The sequence below is a fragment of the Peromyscus californicus genome, unplaced genomic scaffold, assembly GCF_007827085.1.
Source record: "Peromyscus californicus insignis strain IS unplaced genomic scaffold, ASM782708v3 Scaffold_18__1_contigs__length_77618521, whole genome shotgun sequence".
Lineage (NCBI taxonomy): Eukaryota > Metazoa > Chordata > Mammalia > Rodentia > Cricetidae > Peromyscus > Peromyscus californicus.
Genome location: NW_026294480.1, coordinates 51,737,273 through 51,753,183, shown reverse-complemented (window position 1 = coordinate 51,753,183; position 15,911 = coordinate 51,737,273). Strand labels below are relative to the sequence as shown.

Genomic DNA, 15,911 nt, shown 5'->3' with positions numbered 1-15,911 from the left:
TTTAACTTCTGCTGACTACTAATGTCCCTCCATGTGTACAGCTTTTGGCATCAACTCACGATACATGTATAGTTGCAGGTGCTTTGGTTTCGTCCTCACTTTAATTAGCATTCATAATGTTTTATGAAATGGAAATATTCACAGCCCCATAAATACATCTGAGTGGCTGATGAGACACAGCAGGGGAGACTTTGGCGAGAAAGTACACCAACCTGGGCATGGTGGCACACACCTCAATAGTCTCAGTTACTCAGGAGACAGAGGTGGAAGGTTGGACCTCTGAAGTTGAGGAATCTGAGGCTAGCCTAGGCAACACACTGAGAGCTCAGCTCAAAAAAGAGCATCAGTAAACCCTTTGTCTGTCAGTGGGCTCCTGATCTCCGGTAGGACACATTACCTTCGAAGTTACATCACAAAGAAACTGGAAGTACTCATTTCCTCTAGGTTACCAGTTGTAAATATGCGTCGTCTTGGACTCGGACTAGGCTGCAGATACGCAGTGAGAATGTTGCACTGTGTGAAGGCCTTTGCCTCCTTTCTTCGTATATAACATTCAGCCATGTCAGCTTTGTTTGTGAATAAGATGTATGTAATAAAACCTCCAACCTTTTTGAAATGTTATTCTGTGCTTGTCATCTGCCAGGAATTTGATCCTGAAGAATTTTACTACCTACTGGAAGCCGCAGAAGGCCATGCCAAAGAGGGCCAGGGAATCAAAACTGACATTCCCAGATACATCATCAGTCAGCTGGGGCTCAATAAGGACCCTTTGGAAGGTAAGTGCTGGTCGGGTTGCCCTACCTTCTCTCTGATCATGGCATCTAGAACTTCATAATGAGCCTTTACTTTTCCTGTGTTGGAGATCTCTATGAAAAAGCCCCTTTTGGGGAGACCAGTTAGCATTTGAAAGAAAGTAGTTGAGTACGAAGGAGGAAATGAACGTGCCCAAAGCGCGGCAGCTAGAGAACGGGGCTGGCCTTGCTGGACTAGAGGCCTGAAGTCACAAGAGTGCGTGATGTCTGCTGAAGCACTTGGATTCCATCTTTCCTGAGTCCTTCTTTTGCAAAGCTCAGTGGGGTCCCTCTGGAGAGCACTTTTAATTTTCAAAGTGTTGCTAAAAATCATCGCTCATTTAAAATTGACATTTAAATTTAATTTAGGAGTAATGCAGCTACAGTGGGTGACTTTAAATTGAGAGCAGCCATGGTGGGTACATTTTTAGCTTACTTGTTTCAAGTAAGCATTAAAAATAGTAATACATACAAGAAAGCCAGGGGTCAAAAGGGGTGCTTCTTTTAAAGCTCGTTAGAGGATGCGTGGCTGGTTCACATGAAGAAAGATATAATTCTATTAAATATAGGAAATAAGAAACATCCTGTAGTAATTTTTCAAAATATCTAATATTGGTATCCCTCCCATCCTTTTCTGGCTCGCTGATATATTATTGTTATATATAACACTTGATTTTTGATACATACAACACTTAGTCTGCATACCAGCCCAAAAGACTCACAAACAATCATTGACACCCTCATTCCAAAGCGTCTTCCTGATTCATTAAATTGAATTTGCAGACAGTGTTTAACCTACTCAGTTGTTTGTGGTAGGGGTAAATGTTGGTGCAGAGGTTTTTTTTTTTTTTCTTCTGCTTCCTGCCCTGCTCTTTCCTTTTCTCCCTGCTCTGTCCGCTCTTGTGGACATTGTATCTTTGCCTCTAGTGAAATGATGCATGCATTCCTGGGAGATAATGGCAGATAAATTCACACTGTACTGAAAACAATACCACAACAGATTCATCACTTACAGAGACTGGTGGCTGCCTTTCTGAAAAGTTCCCTGGGGAGAGATTTTTCTCCCATGGCTTTTAAATTACCATCTTTACCTTTTTGAATCATGAGTCTTCAGAAATGGTTTAAATCAATGAAATAAAAAGGGCAGATGTTTAATGGTATTTAGATGAGTTTTAAAAAATCTCTTCAGGCATTACAAAATGATGGCTTAGCTTCCCGCCTCAAAAGCTGACTCTTGGCTCCAGCCCATTACTACCCACTGCTTAGAAATAATATGGATTTCCCAGATAATAGTTATTTAGCTGAAATTCTATTTAAAATAGAACCATCTTTTAATTTGTTTTTTATGAAAATAATTGGAGAGGGGAGGCTGTCAAAGCATGTTAGAGTGACTCTTCACGCCGATATAGTTAAGGTGCACCAGCCCATGACTTGTCAACCAGTGAGCCCTGTACGGCTCTTCTCTGGCAGTCAATGTCACTGTAGGCAGAACTTTGGCACATGAATAATGCGATGTCCTCTTATGTATGTGAATAGATTTATTTTTTTAAAAATAGTAGTGATCATTGACACATTTGAGTTGTGTAAAATTATCACTAGGAATTTTTCTTTACTCCTGATAATTTTCTTGATTCATTCTGAGAATGGCTTTTCAATATATATATTTTAATACTTAAAATGTGACGTCTCCAGGTAATTTGATGACAAACCCGGAGATACTTCTGCCTCCCTTTCTTGATAACCTTAAAACAGACAAACTGAAGACCGTCCTTTGGTATGCAGGAGTGGGATCTAGGCTGGGCTGTGACCTTCTCTGTGCAAATACAGAAGCCACTTTGTGTCTCCATAAAATTAAATAAGTAATAGCCGGCGAGGAGTCCCCATTCATAGGTGCAGTCTGTGTGACGGGACAGCACAGTCCCGAGTATCAAATAGAACTCCCTACAGCTGCTTTTGCTACACAGTATCAGATCTTGTCTCATTCCTTGAAAGCCCCTCCAACCATGCACCCCTCCATTTGTCCAAGTCTCTGGATCTAAGGTGCTGGTCACACTGAGGTCCGAGTCATTTCTATGACACTACGAAAGCATTTGTTCTCAGCACAGTTTTTCTCAGCAATGTCCCCTTGTATCTCAAGTGGGGAAGTTAGTGCCATTGTCCAGCCATTTCAGAATCTGGAGTTTGTACATTTTTACCTAAAGACGGCACTCCCGTGTGGTTTTGCTTCCTCTCTCTTGTCAATAATCACCGCTCCCAAAAGACAGTTGTGCTTGTGAGAACACAAACATGAAATAAAGACCCAGGGAGCAATTTTAAATGCTTACAAAACGGCTAAGGACGATAACCTTTTGGTAACACATCCAATTTTGAAAAATTAAAAATGCTTTTGGAGAAAATTCTTTAAAATTCCCTATTAATAAAAATGTGTCATAAAGACAGTATAAAGATGAGCATTAAATGAATTAGGCTTTCTCATTTGCTTATATAAACTCAAGGATGTTCTCCAGGCCATGGGCTGAGCCTCAGTTAGACATGAGATGCCTTTGTCACTTTTAACTAGACCACCAGGGAAGGACTTAAGCTGGTGTCAGGCTTGTGGCATCCAGCCCACAGTTGACAGCTCTGAACAATGTAATTAATAAATAACAACCAACACTGAATGTGCACTTAATTCTTATCAGTGAATATGCTAAGAGCTGTACACGCATTTTGGCACACGTAGTACTCACAAAAGCGCTATGACATAGTATCAGTCACGTCTCTCAGAAGAACCTGGAGATACGAAGTCTCTCAGCGAGGAAGTGACGGCCCAAGTATTTTTGTCCCCATCCTCTGGTCCCCGCCACCATAACTGCCTCTGGAGAACTGCACATTCTTTATGTCCCTGCAACCAAGAATCACTTCCAAACTGCAGCCAATGTATCTCTGCTGTATGTCAAGCCCCGGGAAGGCTTGCCTCTCTTGTGTTATAGACAAAGCTGCTAGCTCACCCAGGGCTTTGCAAGCTAGACTACATGCATGAACCAGTGCCTGCTGCTCACTGACACAGAGGCCCAGCTTCCCATGTCCCCAGGTCTGGCTATTCATGAAATTGGAGATCCAGAGAAAGTGTCAAGAGAACATGTTCAAAATGTCAGCTGCCGTTCTTGACTTGGGGGCTATAATATGTGCATATTGGTGTATAAACTGTAATCTTCTTTCTCTCTTTTTAAATAATGAGAACTTATTTCTCTTCTGTTTTGGCTTTGTATTCTTATAGAATTTCAGTATTTTTTTCTTTTACCTTTTTTTTTTTTTTTTTAAAACTCAGAAATGGCTCAGTTGGGGAATTATGATAGCGGGACAGCAGAAACGCCAGAGACGGATGAGTCACTGAGTGTGAGTATTTTGCCTGATAAAATACGATGCCAGTTCTTCTGTTTCTTAGCAGCTGGAGATTTTTGACTGTGTTAATTACTTTATTCCATAAATGTTTATTGTCTTTCTGTGGGCAAGGCACGAGGCATACAATTTTAGCGCCTCATTCCTAAGAGAAGCAGAAATGTACAAAACGATATCATACACACCAAAATAGCAACTGTGAGCATGAAGAACATCTATGAAGAAAAGATGACCATGAGCTGGTAGATCATTTCAAAAATAGATTTTTCTGAGTTGGTCAGTCCCAGAAGACTTTCTAAGGGTGTGGCCATTGAACTAAAATGGGAAAATGAGCAGGACATAAAGGGACAGAGGAACACTCCAGATGCAAGGTGTGTCTGAGGGCTAAAAGCATAGAAGCCTCCAGAGCCGGAGAGCTTGAAGGAAACTAGTCAGTAGGATTCTGCTCACATTTATCAGGTTGCCTTCTTTTTAAGGGTAGTGGAAAGCCACCGAACAATGGAGGAGACTGCTGTGAGAGAGGAGGGAGTAAACAGGGAGATGGCTTCATCAGAGTCATGGCTTGACAGCAGATAGGATACAGGGAGCAGGCTGGGTGGCCACAGGGATGTCCGTTAAGAGGCAGCTTCAGTGGTACTGGTGAGAGGTCCTGCTGACTGGGGACATTCTCCTAAGAAGTGAGTACCATTAGAGAAGCCAGGATGAAGCCAAGTGGTTAGGAAAGCAGGAGCCTGTTCTGTAGTCTGGGGTTTGAGAACCTAGACTCTAGATCCAGATTGCCTAGCTTTGAAAACTAACTCTACCTCTTACACAGTGTGCATACTAGTCAGGGAAGGGGTTCTCTGAGCCTCAGTTTCTCCATCTGGATAAAAGCTAAATAAAATGTTTCATGTGGCCGGGCGGTGGTGGCGCACGCCTTTAATCCCAGCACTCGGGAGGCAGAGCCAGGCGGATCTCTGTGAGTTCGGGGCCAGCCTGGACTACCAAGTGAGTTCCAGGAAAGGCGCAAAGCTACACAGAGAAACCCTGTCTCGAAAAACCAAAAAAAAAAAAAAAAAAAAAAAAAAAATGTTTCATGTACAGTGGTTAGGGAAGTGTCCCCTAGCTAAGTGCTAAGCGACAGTCACTGTGCTAATTTCATTATCACAACTGTTGTCGTTGAGATGTGTTGAAACTGCAGTTCCTTTGAAATATCCACGAACCAGTAAACTAGTGATGGTAATCTGCAATACTCAGGCTCTTGAAGGGAGAGTTTCCAGGAGAAGTCGGAGTGAGTTCATCATCAGGGATGTGAAGGAAGAGTTCATGAGACAAGGACCTGTGCAGAGCAATCAAGTGGTCCCTGAGATGAAGCCATGGAAGTAATGAAGTAATGATAAGATTCAGGTCCTGCAGCCAGAGGCCAAGGGGAAGTGGAAGAGATAGGTGGCTGTGTGAACTGAGAAGGTCAAGTAGCTCTAAGGCCAGGGACTGGTTGTGTTTCCCCAATAGAGATGGTAGGATGAGGGAAGAACCAAAGTAGAGGAGAAGGCAAGGCGCTGGTTTGCAAGCCTTCCAAAGATGAGCCAAACAGTGGGCATAGAGATGGCTGTCCTGACAGGAGAGACCTGTGCATACCTCAGCATCATGGGGTCTTCCTACATGATGGAGAGGGAATTCTGGACTCTGTGGAGGGAGCAAAGCAGCTGCTGAGGTGAATGAGCACAAGAGACTGTTACTCACAGCAATAAGGTTATTCCTGTTCATTAAGCTAAACTTCTTAGAGAGCTATCATTTAGAATCGTGATATGTAGGACATAGTAAGATTTCTGGTATAGTGGCATCCTACTTCTAAGAAATTTGTCACCTACATCTGTACGGTTGCCTCAAAATGAAAAAGGTATGCCCTGGTCAGGAGTGGAGAGTCCATATTCTCCCCCAACACCAGTGACAGTTGTGCTGGCCTAATTCTTTCTTGACTGAAATCAGAGGGAAGGGTTGGCATTTTAGACTGAAGTATTAAAATGTCGGACCACTTATTCTCCTGGCAACACGGGCTTGCTCAAATGCAGCTGATAGGAACCGGCTAGGAGGAGCATCTCAGGGCTACTGGGGCTACAAGATCCTTGGAGCTGGTCCCGGATCCTCACACCACGCCTCTGCAGGTTAAACAGCGCATTATGGTCATTGTCTCCAAATTGGAACTGTGTTTTAACCATTCACATTCTGTTCCCCAGAGCTCAAATACTTCCCTGAGACTTCGAAGGAAACCCCGAGAGAGTGATTTTGAAACAATTAAATTGATCAGCAATGGAGCCTATGGGTGAGTTATCAAAGCAGTGCTTTCCAGCATATTGTAACACACCTGAGTATGGCATTTGGTTTTCATTCTTACCTTATGCCAAGTAGATGCTGTTCAGGGACTGGCATTTTAGAAGGCTGCGTCTTCCCCCTTGGGTATAACATGAAGCCAGAATTACTTCTGAAGACCCAATCAAAGACACAGTTGGTGACCCTGAGCTTATTTTAGAAGATCAGGAAGATTTTATGAAGTAGAAGAAAAATGTTCTATGTTCCTGTTTCTGTGACTAAATCTGTGCTTGGGGTTGAAAGGCATTTGGCTCTTGGTTGAGATCATATATATTATATATTGTGTGAAACACACCACACACATGTGACTTCATACACTAGCATGTTTATTAAATTGAATGAAACACTATAATCTAACTAATCTTACTAGCATTCCTTCCTTGATCCATTTTATTCCTGAAGGAAGAGAGTTATGTTCTAGATTCATACAAATGTCTTCAAAGAACACGTTTTCAGTCTCTAGTGGGCACTAAATTCCGTCACTTTTCTGTTTTTTCCATTTCCTAGTATCTCTTTTTGTAATGGATAAAATGGGTTTTCTTTTCTCAAAAATTTTGAGACAAGGTCTCATGTAGCCCAGGTTGACCTTGAACTTACTGTGTAGCCGAGAATGACCTTGAATTCCTGATCCTTCTGCTTCTACCTTCTGAGTGCCAGGATTAGAGTCCTGTGTCACTACAGGTTTTTCAAGTTTAATTTAATTTAATTTTTTGGTGTTTTATCTGTTGACATGCACTGCACACACACACACACAGTACACTTCAGTACCCTGTTACACAGTAGTATTTCAATATCTATGTAATGGTGACATCAGAGTTAGTGTTTTCATTTCTTTAAACATTTCTTGTTTCTTTGTGCTGCCTGGGAACCATTGAGATCCTCTTGTTGAATTCCTTGATCCATTTCTATAGACCAGGAGTTCTCAACCCATGAGTGGTGACCCATTGGGGATTGAATGACCCTTTCGCAGGAGTTGAAGATCAGATGTCCTGCCTATCAGATATTTACATTATGATTCGTAACAGTAGCAAAACTGCAGTTATAAAGTAGCAACGAAATACTTTTATGGTTGGGGTCACCACAACATGAAGAACTGTATTAAAGGATGGCGGACTTAGGGAGGTTAAGAACAACTGCCGTAGACATAGTTTCCTTCCCGGGGTGTAGAGTAAATAGTCACAATTGTAAATTGTAAATTGCAGATTCTGGGTTACCAATAAGTAGTGTGGAAGGACAATTAACATGCAAACTATGACCTAATCCATTTTAGATTGCCCAAGAATTCTGTCTTAATTATTAATCCCAATTCCATCTGTATACAGAGAGTAATAAATAATCCCCGAGACATTTATTGCCATTTATCCACATAGGAGCAGATGAGACGGTGATTTTTGATGTGCCACAAGGGATGTTTCTCCTTACTGGTTTTTCACTTCTAATATTTTCCACTCCATTAACTTAGCAAAGAACTTAAATATTTGTGAGCCCTCTCTATGCCTCACTGGCTTTCAGGATTTTGTCAAATAGCATGTTTCCTGATGCGGCCCATAAATGCTTTTACATGTTATCTTTTAGCAATATTTGCTTTCCTCATTGAAAGTTCTCTAGCATGCAGTTATTCATGCCTTTTGTTTATTACCACTTGTTTTGTGGGTTTTTATTCTTCTTCTTGCCATGACCCCAGGCATTCTTAATAGGAAGAAGCCAGCAGGTTGATCTCACAGGCACAGGATTGGAGCACTGTTCAGCTCTTTTTCAGCAGTGGAATGAATTCTGGAGTAAGATGTTCTAGGAATCAACACTTTTGTAAATCTTGGGCATGTATCTTAGCAGTATTTGGAGTTCTAATTGGTTGAGTAAACTCATTTGTAGTGCAATTAAACCAGTGTCTAGTAGATGAGGTATATCACACTTTGGGGAATGGTCGGGAATATACAAGAAGTTAAACAAGCTGTGAATTAGTAAACACCCAGGATGCAGGCCAAGTCATTAATGGGCTCACAAGCTGCCCGTCGGAGCCTCTGCCGATCAGCCAGAACCATTTCCCCCTTTTCTCTTCTCAGATGTAATATCTCATTACATTTCTGACAGATTTCCTTTCTATCTGAATTATTTTTAATTTAAAATTGGAATGGAGCTACCCCTGTCAGTTCAACCAGCCATGATGCTGTCTTCAGGCTAGCTGAACAAATAGACCCTTAGATGGGTAGAGGATCTGGGCTCTTCCCACTGTCTTGAGTATCGGTGTAACAGGGTATCACTACTTACATCAGTGGCTCAGAGAAACACAGACTCTGTGTCTCCGCAAATGGCTGCTGGTGCTAGGAGCTAACCCTCTCACTAGAAAAGCGTGGTAAGACACAGCACTGTGTCCTGTTATGCTTGCTGACCATACATGTGATAATGCCAGTTTGGTCTCTGGCTGGAAGTGAGACTTTTCATGGTACTCTTAGACTGAGGCTAATAAAGCCACCATTGTCCTGGCCTCTTTGTGTTCTCTGCTTACGAGCCTGGTGTGGTAGTTGATACCGTTTCCACATGTCTGTGAAAGAGGACCTCAGATACACAGGGCCTCTGGTTCCAGGCAGAGTTCTCCTCTCCTTCCAAGCATCCTTTGATTAAAACTTTCTGTTATCCCAGTAGACAATTAAAGATGTAACTTCTTCTATTGAATATTGGTTGGATTTTAAAGCCATAACCTCAAATGTTTTTAAAGAGATTTTTTTTTCCTCTTTGGATTATGTGGGTCAACATGGGGTCTCCCGTAGTCCAGGCTGGCCTCAAATTTGCTATGTAGACCAAATTTGCTTTGAACCCCTCCTGATCTTCTTATTACAGGTATGTACCACTACACACAGCTAAAAGAATAACTTTGGCCAGGTGGTGGTGGCACACACCTTTGATCCCAGCACTCGGGAGACAGAGCCAGGCAGATCTCCATGAGTTCCAGGCCAGCCTGGTCTACAGAGCAAGATCCAGGACAGGCACCAAAACTACACAGAGAAACACTCTCGAAAAACAAACAAACAAACAAAAGAATAATGTTGACTAAGTTAAAATGCTTGAAAGTTGCAACATTTCTCCCCCTATTTTACTTTTCTCTTTGACCTTGATACACACTATTCCCTCACCCCTCAAGGGCTCAGAGACATTTCCTAGTAAGACCCGTGAGGGCAAGCGGACACACACCCATTCACACACGCTGTGATCACCTTTCCTTTCTGTAGTCCATTGACACTCGCCCGCTCCCACTTATGGATCTGCTGGCTCACATCCGTGCACTGGGCTTTCAGAGTCGCATAACTGCATATGCACTGGAACCACGCTTCTAATGGGGCAGGGGTTCACTGGGCTTCGGAAGCCCTTCCACATGCCTTCCTTTACTTGTCTTGCGTAGGCAAAGAGACACCGGCTCCTGGAGGGCAAGAGTCTCCAGCTGCCTTTCCACCATGTCATGTCCCATTCTTGGGCTTCCCTGTGCAGGAAGAGACAGAATAGCCTTCTCCAGCAAAGCAATGCTGGGGGCCAGAAAACAAAGACATAGGAAGCCTTAGCAGAGAGTGCAGTGCTGGGTCATTAGGACATTCATAGTGTATTCAACGGTGTTCATTGTCCATCAGCTGGTCACTTCTCAGTGCCTTGCTCTCTGCTGAAGTAAGTACATCTAGAACATTGTCATAGAGCAAAAGACGAAAGATGTATGTGACAGATAACAGTTACTAACAAATATGTTTTAGCATGAAGAGTAATACGCCAAAAGCAAAATAGAAATGTAAGAACATAAACTGGAGACTGACGATGTCACCCGGTGGTAGATCTCTTGCCTAAAATGTTCAAGGCCCCGTGTTCAGTGCCTAACATTGCAGAAATGACCAACAAGCCCTCACCCACAAAGCTTTCAGCAGCAGCAAATACTAATGAAGAAATCTAGTCCTTCAGCAGCTTGATCAGCACTGGGTTGAAAAGCAAAGTGTGATAGTTTCAGTGTGAAATTCAGAATACAGGTCTGAGGGGCCTCAGCACTGAACTCACTGTGAAATATTGAAGGAAAAGCTAGGAGGTGAGTTACAATTCAGTTGGCTTTTAAGACGAGGCAAGCAATTTTAAAAAGGTATCATTTTCATGTTAATATTTTGAGTTCTTGATTTTATTTAAAAATAGATCCCTCATTTCAGAAATCCATTTTAATAACAATTGTTTACCAATGTGCATCATATTTGGGAGTTGGCCAAGTTATTACCTGTACTCCTTTGTGACTGTCTCCATATCCTGTCGTCACTGTCATGATTAGACACAGCTTCCAAGATCTGCAGACTTTTTATTGTACCCAACCAGTCATTTTAAAAAGGAAAATACAGTAAAAGCTTATCACCAGATATAGAACTATCTACTAGCTGGTTAATAAATTTAATAATAGAAAATCTTTCGAAAGACGTGTATGGTAAACATTTAAGTTTAACCTACATATGTATATTGTCTTTAGGTTTGAGGCCTTTGAAGACAGTTGATACGAGCCATACTTACAACGCATGGTTTCTGCTTCCCAAGTTCAAAGGTGAAGCTAAAATTTGGAGCAGTCTGAATGTTGGCCTCTGAGTGTCTTGTCGGCCTTTGAAAGGTTCACTCCCACTAAATTTTATTGAGTCACCTGCATCCACTGAAACCTTCCAAAACACTTATTAGCAACAGAACTTCTCATTGCTTCTCTTTGTCAGGTTACATTTCATCTTAGTTACTTAGTTACTGGTTACTTTTGGTACATTACATCTTAGTTACTTAGTTACTAGTTACTTTTCTCTTTATCGCCATTGATGTGGGATGGTCTATATGTCAAATGTGTTGCTGATTGGTCAATAAATAAATCACTGATTGGCCATTGGCTAGGCAGGAAGTATAGGTGGGACAAGGAGGAGAATAGAGCTGGGAAGTGGAAGGCTGAGGGAGACACTGCCAGCCGCCATCAGGATAAGGAAGATGTAAAGTACCGGTAAGCCACAAGCCACGTGGCAAGGTATAGATTAATAGAAATGGATTAATTTAAGCTGTAAGAACAGTTAACAAGAAGCCTGCCACGGCCATACAGTTTGTAACCAATATAAGTGTCTGTGTTTACTTGATCGGGTTTGAGCGGCTTGGGACTGGCGGGTGAGAGAGATTGGCCCTGACTGTGGGCCAGGCAGAAAAACTCAAGCAACACGCCATCAAAGACAGAAGGCACCACCTAAGGGAGGAAGGATTTGTTCCTGTTCCTGAGAGGCTCAGTCCATCATGGCAGGGGAGGTATGGGGAACTGGAACTCCTTCCATATTGGTGGCAGTTTGCAGCACACATGTTACAGCTTGCTGAAATCAGCAAGCAGACACCACCCCTCAGCCACCCTCTTTTCTCCCTGCTAGCTGGGTCTTTCCAAAGGCTCCATAACCTCCCCGCACACCGCCACCTTCTGGGGGCCAGGTGTCCAAACACTTGAATCTGGGGGGAACATTGACCATTCAAATCGTAACAATTGGTTTAACTATTTATCTGCATTAGTTAATCCTTTGAAACAGAGTCTTATGTAGCCCAGATTGGCCTTCAATTTGCTTCGTAACCAAGGATGACTGTGAAGGTCTGATCTTGGAGCTTCTTCCCATGTGCTTGAATTGATTTTGATATCAACTCTAATCAACAGAACAGGTGAAGGAATTAATGCAGCCTAAAGGAAGGAGCCCAGCATCGAGGCCTCCCATAGAAGACCCCTGACGTAGTGTGTACAGAATATCTTAGCATGTACAAAACGTCCAACTGGCTGACTCTCATGTGTTGTTTTACAGTGAGATGCAAAGTGCCAGGCCACTCAGTGAGTTATTTTGAGGGGTGTCATGAAGAGACCTTCCTTTGTACTATATAGTGAATGAAAAACTAGAAAACCAAATAAATGAAGACAGGGAGCAAAAGCCGAAGAGAAAGAGAGAGAAGTACAAATGTGTGACATTGTGAACAAAGAAAAGGCAGGGACATGATGGAAATATAAAAAGAGGTTGGAAAGAAAAGGCAATCCCTAGTTGAACACTTTAGTGAAAACATCAATGTGGATTAAATCAGATTTGAATGTCCTGAGACTTATGTCAGTGCCCTGAGCTAGTAGTTCAGTAGGGAACGAATTGTCTCAGTCTTCTTTTCAGTCAGTCTTTCATTGTTCAGAGATACTGAGCTGGCTAGTGGGAAACACATCTCAGTTCACATAACTCCTTATTTTAGAAGGCCTATCAATTTTATATATATTTACCATGATCCGTGGCTTTTTAGATAAATTACTACTTATTTGATCAATGCCTTTTATTGGTTGAAGTATTAAGGCCACTCCATGTAGTTAAAAGGGAGGTTTATTTTGTGGGGTAACTTACAAGTAAAGGGATAGGTTACAGGGTCTGGGAAAGGTGCAGTCCAGCGGTGTTTTCTGGAGAACTCTGCTTGGTCTACCTCCAGCGTCCAGGATCCAGGAACCAAGAGAACCGGCACATCTGGATTTCAGGATTTAACGGCTCCTCTTTCGGCCCTGCCTTGTAGGCGTGACAGTTACCGGAAGCCTCAATGGGGGGTAGTACTTCCAGGGCAAAGCTGGAACAGCTACCCACTACAGCCTTTGGTCTTAGAACAACATATACAACCTGTTACAGGCTGAGTGGCCCTTTAAGGGATCACTTATTTGATCACCGCCTGCTTGGAAGCTCAAACCTGTCTTTCTATGAAAACAAGTGCAATGACTTGTGAGGAAGGGGCCATCGCAGGCCTGTTTCCTGCTGCTCATTTTTCTATTGGGGATTTTAGGACTCCCGCCCCTAAGGACTGCTTTCTCCAGGTCGTCCCAGGCCTTAGGGGCCTCACTGTTTTTCTAGAGAGTATCTGGGCAAGGCCATAGCAGAGACTGAGTGTGGCCTAGTTTGGTCATTTTATACTATAAAGGTGCTTCATAGCTTGGCCAGGGGGACCAGACATACAGCTCCATGGCTGTCCCTCACCTGTTATGTTGGGACATGTACTTGCTGCTGGAGTTCATAGAGGGCGTGTGTGTGGAGGCCGCAGTGAGGAAATAATGTACCCTTTGTTGCTGAACAATCTCATACATCCTCATACACACTTCTCCATTTATCTGGAGATTCCATGCGAAGTAATTACTCTCAATTGGAAACTTGAGACTCTAAGAAGCTGTGGTCCTCTTCTCAGATCCCAAGGGTATCATTTAGAAAATTATTGCTTTAGTCGGTCTGGAAAACGTGCCTAACATATGTCTAATGCTAGGAAGGATGTCGCTCGTGATCCGTATGCAGTTTTATTAATTCTTCCCAGTTCTGATTTATATATTGGATTTTGTTTTGTTTGTGGGAGAACGGAAAGCATCAGCTAGCTCTTGGGAAATAGCACTCTGGGGACTCTCTGCCCCCTTTTTGGGGCACCAAAGGCAAATGTGATGCTTTATGCATGATCTTTACTAATAAGGTTTTTTAGAAAGTCAGTCTAGCCAAAGGACTTTGGCCTGGAATGGGATGTTTCTAAGTCACCAGCACAGCTGTGGGAACTTAGCTTGAGCTGTTATGAACCCCAAAAGCATGGGGCTTACGTGGTGTGTGTATCCCCCTGAGCATCCTTACCTTCTGTCTCCTGTCCTCCATTCCAGGGCGGTTTACTTTGTTCGGCATAAAGAATCCCGGCAGAGGTTTGCCATGAAGAAAATCAATAAACAGAACCTCATCCTTCGGAACCAGATCCAGCAGGCCTTCGTGGAACGTGACATCCTCACTTTCGCGGAAAACCCCTTTGTGGTCAGCATGTATTGCTCCTTTGAAACAAGGCGTCACCTATGCATGGTCATGGAGTATGTGGAAGGTAAATAGGTCTCGCGTGCACGTGCACGCGCGCACACACACACACAGAGCACAGTGCCTACACCCAGACATTCTTGTAGCTGAAGCTGCATTTGTGCCACAGAACAGCTATAGCCACCTAGGAACCAAAGCCAGCAATGAGGTGCCCGAATTCCCAGTCATTATCTTCTGATAATTGCTTATAAAATGCCTGCTACTATAACAAAGGGGAAATTAGTGTTGTTTGGGAAAAGGTTGTTTTCTTTTTTAATAGCTTTTAATCCTAACTACCTCCCTTCAATTGGTCATTAAAGTTGGAATATAGGTGATAAGATTTTTTTTTCCTACTTCCTTTTATCACATATCATAAAACGGGTTCATTGTAATTAGTCTTCTTAAAAAGTGAATTTAAAATATATCCTTTTTAGCCTATGGTAGGAAATTAAAAATCCAGCCAGTCTTCTCAATCTTCACCCCAGCCCACCCCCTTTTTCTTTTTAAACAGACAGTCTTCTTTATAGCCAAGCAGGTCTCAAACTTTATAATGTTTCTGTCTCAGTCTCTAGAATGCTTGGGTTATCAGCATGTCTGACCTACCATGCCCAGCCTCCTCCTCAACAGTTTGTGGTGTGCATTTTAAATGTTCGAAGAAATCTTATTTCTTTCTCCATTAAATTTCTGAGACTTTCCATCCAGCATCATCACTGTTGACATAAAGTTAGTAAAATAAATAGGTCGGCAGATGCACGAACCCTCTTCTCTGAGTGTGGTTTAGGCTCTTTTCTTTATTTGGAGAGAATGCCCTCACTGTAAATCTCCAAGAAACAGTAGAGATTTTTACATAAACCCTTCCTGTTTTGCAGATAAGTGGATTGGCAGCCAAGAAAGGGAGCCTTAGTGGGTCCTGAGGGGTCGATAGAGCCCCACACAGTGTGCCTGAGCTCTGTCCATTGTTCTTTCCACCACACCCGGTAGTTTGTTTCTGAACTATTGTGTGGTTATTCTTTAGTGACTCTTTTTCACATTGGTATGTGTGAGGCTGTGTCCTCATTCCTTTACATAGAATGAACCTCAAATGACCCTATAAAGCAGTGGTTCTCAACCTTCCTCATGCTGTGACTCTTTAATACAGTTCTTCCTGTTGTGGTGATCCTTCAACCATAAAATTACCTTATTGCCACTTCTTAACTATAATTTTGCTACTGTTACGAATCATAATGTAAGTATCTGATATGCAGGATATCTGATAAGCAACCTCTGTGAAGGGGTGGTTTGACCCTCAAAGGGGTCGCGACCCACAGGTTGAGAACCTCTGCTATAAAGGATGACATGTCTAACCTGATATTGCATTGAAGTAACCAAGACCAGCAAGCTGATTCACCTAAGAGCGCTCAGCTGCTCAGAGCCAGTAGGATTCCACCTCTGTAATCTAATTCTAGCATCTGTGTTTTATACTGCTACATTATAAATTAGTACTATCATCCTGAATTATGCTTAGAGGTTCTTCAAAACACAGTTCATTTCAGAGTCAAGCTGCTTTCTTCAC

At 42.5% G+C, this 15,911-nt stretch overlaps 1 protein-coding gene across 17 annotated transcripts in view; it reads left to right on the top strand.

Moving 5' to 3' along the window:
• Window positions 1-15,911, top strand: part of Mast4 (microtubule associated serine/threonine kinase family member 4) — a 590,473-nt gene that overhangs the window by 534,133 nt on the left and 40,429 nt on the right. For all 17 annotated transcript variants that reach the window (XM_052743383.1, XM_052743380.1, XM_052743379.1 and 14 more), the window contains 4 exons: window positions 644-776; window positions 4,102-4,169; window positions 6,389-6,474; window positions 14,179-14,387. In XM_052743383.1, coding sequence (XP_052599343.1) covers window positions 644-776; window positions 4,102-4,169; window positions 6,389-6,474; window positions 14,179-14,387 — 496 coding nt within the window. The remainder of the gene's footprint in view (window positions 1-643; window positions 777-4,101; window positions 4,170-6,388; window positions 6,475-14,178; window positions 14,388-15,911) is intronic.